Raw genomic sequence first — 9,030 nt, 5'->3', positions numbered from 1 at the left:
GACTAGACGAGACTATTAGGCCATTCGTAGGATAAGGAGGATTTGTTTGCTTGTACTGATGCTCATTTGTGTCCCTTTGATGGTGACAAGATAGCATTCCATACCATCCACCTGCTCACGGAACAAAGCCTATGAAATTATAAAGATTATGAAAAAGGTGGTCTACCTTTTTCATAATCAGGGGGAGGAGCCTACAGACACAGTAGGCACAGACTACTACTACCGCCTGAGGAGCCTTCATCTGCGTCAGAAGATCCTCATCTGACCTCCCGAGGGGAACGAGGACGATCTTGGAATAGACGCGCTCATTTAGTACTGCGTTCGTTGTACAAGAAGCGTCAGAGCGAATCCCTGATTCAGCTCTGGGCTATTTCCAGCACCTTCTCTGCCCCAGGAAGCCATGTCAGCAGACAGGATATGAGAGCGGGGGGACTTCCTGTTTCTCACTCTTCCTTTCCTTTGCCCCGCCGCTTTCTCTTTGCCCTTTGACCTGCTGTCCCGTCCTCAGACTCGGGCCTGGGGGGGCGCTATACAAACGCTCTGTCTCCCTGCTCCCCCAGAACTGGGCCTGTAGGGCGAACGAATCCAGGAAACCCAGAACATTCGAGACCCAAACACCAAGGAGAACAAAGCGCCTAACAGGAAGTGGAGACCTGGGGCTGTCCGAGTTCTTCCTTGACCTCCCCGCGCGCCACAACAATACTGTTACATACCAGTCTGAACCTGAATAAACAAGCTGACACAGCTGTGTCAAGCAGCCAGGCGGACGGGCTAGCTCTCAGTATTAACCAATCACACGAGCCCTTCAGAAGAAAAGGCAGAGTGTTTACAAGGATACTCTCAAGGGTCGGAAGGATTTGCTTTGTAAATGAGGGGGAACCTCTCTTAGAAACAGATCTTCAGTAGTGAGGCAGAGCTAAGATTGAGCAGTCATGGCGGATAGTCCTTACCTCAGTGGCAAGAGTCCAAATCTGGCTCGGGCCCTTTGCTGCATGTCCTCCCCCCTCTCTCTCTCCCCCTCTCTCTCTCCCCCCTCTCTCTCCCCCTCTCCCCCCCTCTCTCTCTCCCCCTCTCTCTCTCCTCCCTCTCTCTCTCCCCCTCTCTCCCCCCTCTCTCTCCCCCCTCTCTCCCCCCCCCTCTCTCCTCCCTCTCTACCCCTCTATCTCCCCCCTCTCTCTCTCATCCCTCTCTCTCTCCCCCTCTCTCTCTCCCCCCTCTCCTGTTACAACCCAACAGGGTACAGTAATATTTAGTTATAGTTGATCACTAAAATGGTAATGTACAGGATTAACATTGTACACGCATTATGGTAAATGGACTGCACTTATACTGTATATCGCTTTTATCCAAAGCGCTTTACAATGAAGGCCTCTCATTCACACATTCACACACACATTCACGCACCAATGGCGACAGTTGCCATGCAGGGTGCTAACCTGCTCATTGGGAGCAATTTGGAGTTCAGTGTGTTGCCCAAGGACACTTCGACATGTGGACAGGAGCAGCTGGGACCGCCGACCCTACGATCATTGGACGACCCACTCTACTTCCTCCCCCACCTGCATTATGTATGGTATGAATATAAAAACATTACATACCAGTGTATTTATCACACGTGCATTGTGGGTGTGCTGAGCTAACAGGGTAAAGCGTTTCTTACAGACATAGGAGGAAGTCTCAGTGAGTCTGGCTGTCTGATGTGTCATGTCATGCTTCTCTGTCATATTCTTATACAGTAGCTCACGACCTTGACCCTAACAAACACAGCCCATCAGCGCCACAGTGACACTACCCCTCCCATCCTGCTTCTCCCCTGGGGGGCTGCCACGTGGCCCATTTCCCCTGCGTCTCATCACCCCCCAGGGAAGCTGTCCCCCCTGCTCTTAAAGAACCAGACCACCAACACACACTGCTAATCTACATCTCCAATCATGCCTCTTATTGAATTGAATTGAAACCTTTATTGCCTCTATAACTGTGGCAATGCGACAAGGAAGTCCTAGTCCACTGGAGCCAGAGTGGTGGTGTTGCCCCTAAGATGGGGTAGATATTGAGTGAGATGGGGTAGATATTGAGTGAGATGGGGTAGATATTGAGTGAGATGGGGTAGATATTGAGTGAGATGGGGTAGATATTGAGTGTGATCTCTCTGGCCTGGTCGTCTGTAACAGAAGGAGCTGGGTGTCTGAGCACAGCACACCAATCCCTCTGTGACATCCAATAGGAATACAGTAGGGCCGGCCCAGCCAATCAGAGTCAGGCATCAGTCTGCAGTCCTGAGAAGTAAACACAGTCTTCAGTTACATAACCTTCTGTCTCTCACGGTGACGAGGCAAAGCAGCCCCCAGACGAGCCAAGAAACGGCCCAGGAAAAACGCTAAGGAAGAACCAGCTAGAGGCTCGTCTTCTCTGGGTTCAGAGGTCATTCTGTCGGAGGCCAGCTGCAGGTCACGACCCCTCTATCACGCCAGGAAATGGACGACCATCACATGATGACCTTTTCCTGTGGTTCCCAGGCCAGAGGGGGAGGGGCAGTAAACCAGCCCCTCAGAGAGAGAGCGGTCAGAGAGAGAGCGGTCAGAGCAGGCCAGGTCCGCACACGTATAATCCTCTGTAGGTCCATTTGTTTAAGTGAGGGGTTCCTCCGCCATGATATATTCAAAGTATTTCTCAGGGTGTGTGTGGGAGTTAAAATAAGAGATTATTTTAAATAATTATAATTATGGATATTGGAATCTTTGAGAGAGAGAAAAAAAAACTTGGTTGATATCGGCCTTCCTGTTCTCCAAAATATCGGAATATCGGCCTTGAAAAATCCATATCTGACGACCTCTAGATGAAATCCACCTGTTATTTCATTGTGTTCCACTGAATGTAGTAATGTGGGGTGCTTTAGATACCAGTTTCCTGGCATACTGAGTTATGCAATCCTCATGCTAAATGCAAAGCTAATGTTTGGTATTATCTTTTGGGGTAAGCGTTAGATTGAATGCAGGTATTTTACAGAAGCCTATTAAGGAATGGAAGGCAGTGTCTCCAGGGCTCTTCAGGGATTTATTTGTCACGTGAGTTACACAAGTTAATTTCCATTTTAACAGTTAAACAATAAGTTGGTACAGACTTAAAGATAGTGGAGAGAGACTATAACTATTAATTAATATTAATAATATATTATTAATATTATTATTGTTAATAATTTTCTGTACTGCTTTGGCAACATAGGTTTTCCATCTGTCATGCCAATAAAGCTTATTTGAATTTGACTATGAAGTCGATACAGAGAGAGAATGATAAAGAGGAAATCAATATCAATGTCCAAAAGATAAATCACCTGTCTGGTGGAAACCATTTGCAAGTACTATGCAGATGTTCTCCTTTGGTCTTTCATCTTTAATCCAGATGTTGTTGTGTGCTTCTTCGCTGTCTAGGTCGCTGTAGAATTACTAGGCTATACAGCCAAGTGCAACGGTAAAGCAATTTACGAATACCCATACTAGTGCTGAAAATGGCGGAATGGAGCCCAGTAGTGATGCAGGTAGCTCTGCAGGCCCTGGCTGGATGGTCAGAGGCTGATTTCATGATCGGTCTGTCAGGATTCAGGGGGGAGGGGCGAGGGGGTACTGGCTGAATCACTGTCATTCTAATAGCCCTGCACATTTGCTTATAGATTAAATCCCCTTTGGACTGGTAGTAATTCAGCCTGCTCCTTCACTTTACCTCCATCCCTCTCTCTCTCTCTCTCTCTCTCTCTCTCTCTCTCTCTCTCAGCACACACAGACACAGAATCCCTCTATCCCTCTCTCTATCTCTCTCTCTCTCAACACACACAGACACAGAATCTCTCTCTGTCTCTCTCTCTGTCAGTCTCTCTCTCTCTCTCTCAGCACACAGACACAGAATCTCTCTCTCTCTCTCAGCACACACAGACACAGAATCTGTCTCTGTCTCTCTCTCTCTGTCTGTCTCTCTCTCTCTGTCTCTCTCTCTCTCAGCACACACAGACACAGAATCTGTCTCTGTCTCTCTCTGTCTGTCTCTCTCTTTCTCTCTCTCTCTCTCTCTAACCTGTATCTTCTTCTATCCTTCCTCTCTTCATTTCCTGTGGAACACAAGGCTACTTGGCCTCAGTACAGAAAGTGTTTTTACACTGAGTTATATATAATATATATAACTCAGTGTAAAAACACTTTCTGTACTGAGGCCAAGTAGCCTTGTAGCCTATTGTTTACTCATTGTTAACATTACTCTACACTATATGGGTGCGTGCATGCGTGCGTGCGTGCGTGCGTGCGTGCGTGTGTGTGTGTGTATCCCAGAGTCAGCTCTGACGCAGCACTCTTCCTCCACCAGAAATAATCTGAATTCATGACTCTAGTCCATCATATCAGAAGGCTATTTCCATCTGCCATTAAATTACAGTCTGAGGTTAAACGCTGGGTCTGTGTGTGTGTGTGTGTGTGTGTGTGTGTGTGTGCGCGTGCGTGTGTGTGTGTGTGTGTATGTGTGTGCAGACAGCACACACTGCGTCAGACAATGAGTCTCCCTACCAAGGTCAGTAGAGGGGTGTGTGTGTGTGTGTGTGTGAGTGTGTGTGTGTGTGTGTGTGTGTGTGTGTGTGTCCAGTAGTGGGGTTCTGTACTGCAGTCTTGCTCAACCCTGCAGAGTCCAGGAGAACGGTATCTCTCTTCACTCCTCGCCCGCCCGTCCTGTTATCAAACTCAGCTTGGAAACGAACCCAGAGGGTCAATGCCAAATCCCACTTTAGCATAGTGGTTTGGGGTTTGGGGTGCACTTCAGTTAGAATTCAATCTAAGCTATGAGATCTTGGCTCTGGAAAACTGGGCACACTTACAACCAACATACTTTTAATGACAAGTCGTTGATTTGATTCACTCCCAACTCTTGAGGAGTAGCCATTAAGGAAATTGCCCTAGCGAGTCTAGTGTCTAGTGTGATAAATACAGCAAGTCTAGTGTGATAAATACAGCAAGTCTACATAACTGGCCATAACTGCTGACCATGCATTTGCCAACATCACAAAAAGTGAGACTGCTGTTTTAGACTCAAATTGTCATGCATTTGAAAATGGATTTTGATAGTCTACCAGCCCAGTGACCGTGTTATTCTCTGACCTCGCAAGTAACCCTAACCCTTGGATCTTTCTTTCATTCATCTGTGTAATCAAGACATCCACAACACAAACAAAACAACAAGCGTGGAGTTCTAGTTCCCCCTTTATTCCCACTGCCATAAAGATGCTAAAACAATGAGGAAGAACTCTTACACACGCACTATGCCACTTTGCACATAGTAATATTATACTTATTTTAAATAAGTGCTGGTTTTAGGAATGTGCTGTATGTTGTTGTGTTGTGTTAACTTGTGTTGATTGTTGAGCCAGTCTAAGACGATTTTCTGTCACGACAGACAATAATTCATTTTCTGAATCTGAATCTGAATCTATGAGGCAGCAAAACAAAGCAACCATGTTGTGAGTCGCAGGGGAGGTTGCAGTGTCTCTGTCTCTCTCTCTCTCTCTCTCTCCCTCTCACTCTCTCTCCCTCTCTCTCTCTCTCTCTCTCTCTCTCTCTCTCCCTCTCACTCTCTCTCCCTCTCTCTCTCTCTCTCTCTCTCTATCAGAACAGAACTGTCTGTTTCGGACGCGTCACAGTGACTCGTTGTCTCCTCCGTCCTGCTGGCCAGCCATGCACAACTCTGTACAACTACTCAAGCTTGAGTGACGATGGGAGTTGCTTTACTACGTGCTTACTGAACGGAAATAAATGTAGATTAATGTCCTATCAGCCATCTTTGTAAAATTGTAATTACTTTTTGATACCCAATGTTACTTTGCAGGCTTACTTACAGTACAATAACCGCAACCCTACATAAACCTCCCTAGTGTGCAGTATGTTTGTTCGATTACAAAACTGTTGTTTATACAATCACAATCACATACAGTAGAGTGTATGCGCGTGTCCCTTTTGACAGACAAAATGACTGAGCATAGTTTAGTTTAAAATGATACTATTCAAAGTAAAAATGACCATTGAGCACGTGATTATATTATATCACAATTATTTCACGATTGTATAACGCATTCTGACCTACAAATGGAATGGGTCTTCTGCATAATACATTCTTCTTTAATTGAAAAACTGCATTATGGAGGGGCAGGGAAATAATGTCTACAGATTTACTGCGCATTTAAAAACTCCCGTTATTCAAGGGCTCAAGGGCATTTTGACTTAGATCCCAATCAGTCCTATTTTCTGTCTATTGCTCTGTGGAACTGATGCTCGTACAGCCAAGGAGGCGGAAGGAGATGAAGCCGTCCGCTGCCCATCCCCCTTCAACGGTGACTGCTGCTGCGCGTGCTGCAGAGCGCCCTCCTCTGTGGACCAATCCGAGCCGAGCTACTCAGCATCACCCCAGTCCAGCAGCGCGCAGGTGCTCAGTGAGCTTCTGCCAGACAGAGCGAGGTGGGTGGCACTGTGTTGATTTAGGGATTTATTTTGGAATCGAATAGCCAGTAGGCATTGACAGCTCACGGCCGCCTTGTCTTTAGCAAAAGATATTATGCAACCGTTTTCATAACTGCAGTAGCAGTTGCCACAATCGTGCATCAATTTAATGTAGCCTAGCCTATTGCCATAGTGTAGGCCTATTTAGCCTACACTTAAATTAATTGAATGCATTATCTTAGATTCTGAATTGACGACACAATTGTCCACACTGTGGGATTATAGGTTAATCTACCTAATATTGAGGCGGATATCGTTTTGGCGTCTGAAACCCAGTATGTGAAAGTTGATGACTCAGCTGTCTCATCTCATTGACTAAAATCATAAGTTCTCAGCTTGTGCGCCTGCGTGCGTGAAGATGAAACTCAATCAATAGGCCTACCCACGAGAAGTAGCTATTCAGTTCATATTTTTAATATTCTTTGTCAGCCTACTCTATACCTTCACTACGACCATATATTATCCCTCCTCAATCAATACGCAATGGCGGAGGCCATAGATTTTGTATAATTTTCTGCAATGACTGTTGACAGCCAGTGTCTAGGGTCCACCGGATGTATGGTCCTCCCTCAATAAGAGCATACATGCAAATTATTGTATTAAATTGGTTATATCCCTACGGTACAAGCCATATGGAAATTAATTGACATATTTGCATTGGAATTATGTTCACACTTTACGCGCATAGTCTAAGCCGTGGTTTATGGCTACATGGCTCTATGTAGCCTAATGCTTTTCAAGGTTTGCACCCAGATGACCCCAAACGCTCTCCTCCATCATAGAGCAGTCGTTGACTGAGGCTTTTGACAGCTGTGCCTGGAAACAGGCATTGATGCTTGCAAAGGTCTACTATGCTATAATAAGACACTGATAACGGCAATATTTAGCCCGGGTTCCTAGGTTGAAGGCAACGGGTGGGCCTAGATGGCGATGTGCTATGCAATGCGGATGAAAAAAACATAAGAGGCCTCTAAGGCCTATACTCACACAATGTGCATCGCAATGTATGTTCTTGACTATCCACATCTCAACTGATAAAACACCATCCGCCTTTGCATGCATCCTCAAAAGTGATCAGATCAGGGCTACGTAGTCTACAGCCAACCTGCGTTTTCGTATCTAAGCCGTTCAGTATGAAAGGTGGTGTTTTACGCAGCGGCTCCTGCTCCTCGGGTTATCCATCAAAGGGGTGAGGCGGTTCTTAAACTGGGGAATCCCATCAGTGCTTAAAGCGGCGCCTGGATGGAGAACCATGATTCCGGCCTCAGTGGCATCGGCCCAGAATGTTATTGTAGGGACGAGATCTTGCCAATATAATAACTGAAAATATGTTGTGCCAATGATACACAATTTCCTTTTCTGATTGAGAGTATGGGCGTATCTGTAGGCTATATATCATGTTTGTAGAACAAGATGCTGATTTTCTATGGACCGCAGAGATTTAACCGCAGTCAGGCCACATTCCGTCTAAAATCTTATGCGCATCTGCCTAGCTGGAGACCAGGGACAACTCTCACATCCGTAGGTCCAAAGCTCACCGAATACTGCGGTTGTAGCCTACAATGGCCCCGTACAGCGCATCCTGCCTGGAAAAAACCCCGCACCACACGGGCAAATCCACCGCCCCATCATTGAAAACGCACAGAGCATCCCATCCATCCATCCTAGCAATGGGGTTCTATATCCAATGTTAAACAAATATAATATAATATAGTACTCTTACTTTCACCGACCACCGCTTTTAATCCAATGGGTGCCATGATGCTCCTGTGTGTTAGACGTGTCCTCTCTCTTTACCGCTCTCTCTCTCTCTCCCACCGTATTCCTTTCTCCGTTCGAGCGAAATGTGTACACCTCACTTCTCATCCGAGCGAACTGCGGAGCCTCGGACTGGAGACGTCACCGCGTATCCCTCCGCATCCCCCTATAGACGGTCCTATAATAAAATAATAGCCTCATCTTCGAGACCTGCTATACTTTTACTGTACTTTCAACTTTGTGTCGTTCCCACTTGGATTGTTTTTGAATGTCTTTAAATTGCATCCATGAGAAATAAGGTCTAACATAGAAACGGACATGAAAATGTAGACAATTCAGTGGACAATTTACACCAAGCTGTTTGGATATTACGAAACAATCATTTCCCCCAATAACTGGAAATATATTTTGATAAAGCAAAAAAATCAAACAGAACTAGATTTTATCTTCATCTTCCGCAGTGATAAGTTTTGCCTGCTGTGTGAATCATTCCACACGATGGCAGTGTGTCCCTCCTTCAGAGCGCTGTAGACTAGACAGCCAGAAAGGGTCGCCTACAGGTAAGACCCCTTTTCAAGTATTCATCCTGCTCTGCCAGATCCGTCAAAAACAGGTGCCTAGTTGTCTCTAGCAGGAGCCTATACCCTCTAATAACCCACGACCACATAACATGTTAATAGGGTTAACCATATTGTGGGTTATTACGAAAATGTTGTTAAATGTCCATGTAGGCTAGTTTTTTTTTGTT

General features: G+C 45.8%; 1 protein-coding gene across 1 annotated transcript in view; it reads right to left on the bottom strand.

Moving 5' to 3' along the window:
* stxbp1a (syntaxin binding protein 1a) overlaps nucleotides 1-8,284 on the bottom strand; it is a gene marked incomplete at both ends in the record, with an annotated part of 27,146 nt that extends 18,862 nt beyond the window's left edge. The window contains one exon of the mRNA XM_084450049.1: nucleotides 8,248-8,284. Coding sequence (XP_084306175.1) covers nucleotides 8,248-8,284 — 37 coding nt within the window. The remainder of the gene's footprint in view (nucleotides 1-8,247) is intronic.
* Between the last annotated feature and the right edge of the window lie 746 nt (nucleotides 8,285-9,030).

The sequence above is a fragment of the Borostomias antarcticus genome, assembly GCF_949987555.1.
Source record: "Borostomias antarcticus genome assembly, chromosome: 2".
NCBI lineage: Eukaryota > Metazoa > Chordata > Actinopteri > Stomiiformes > Stomiidae > Borostomias > Borostomias antarcticus.
Note: the sequence above shows the minus strand (reverse complement) of the source record. Positions and strands in the feature narration are given on the sequence as shown.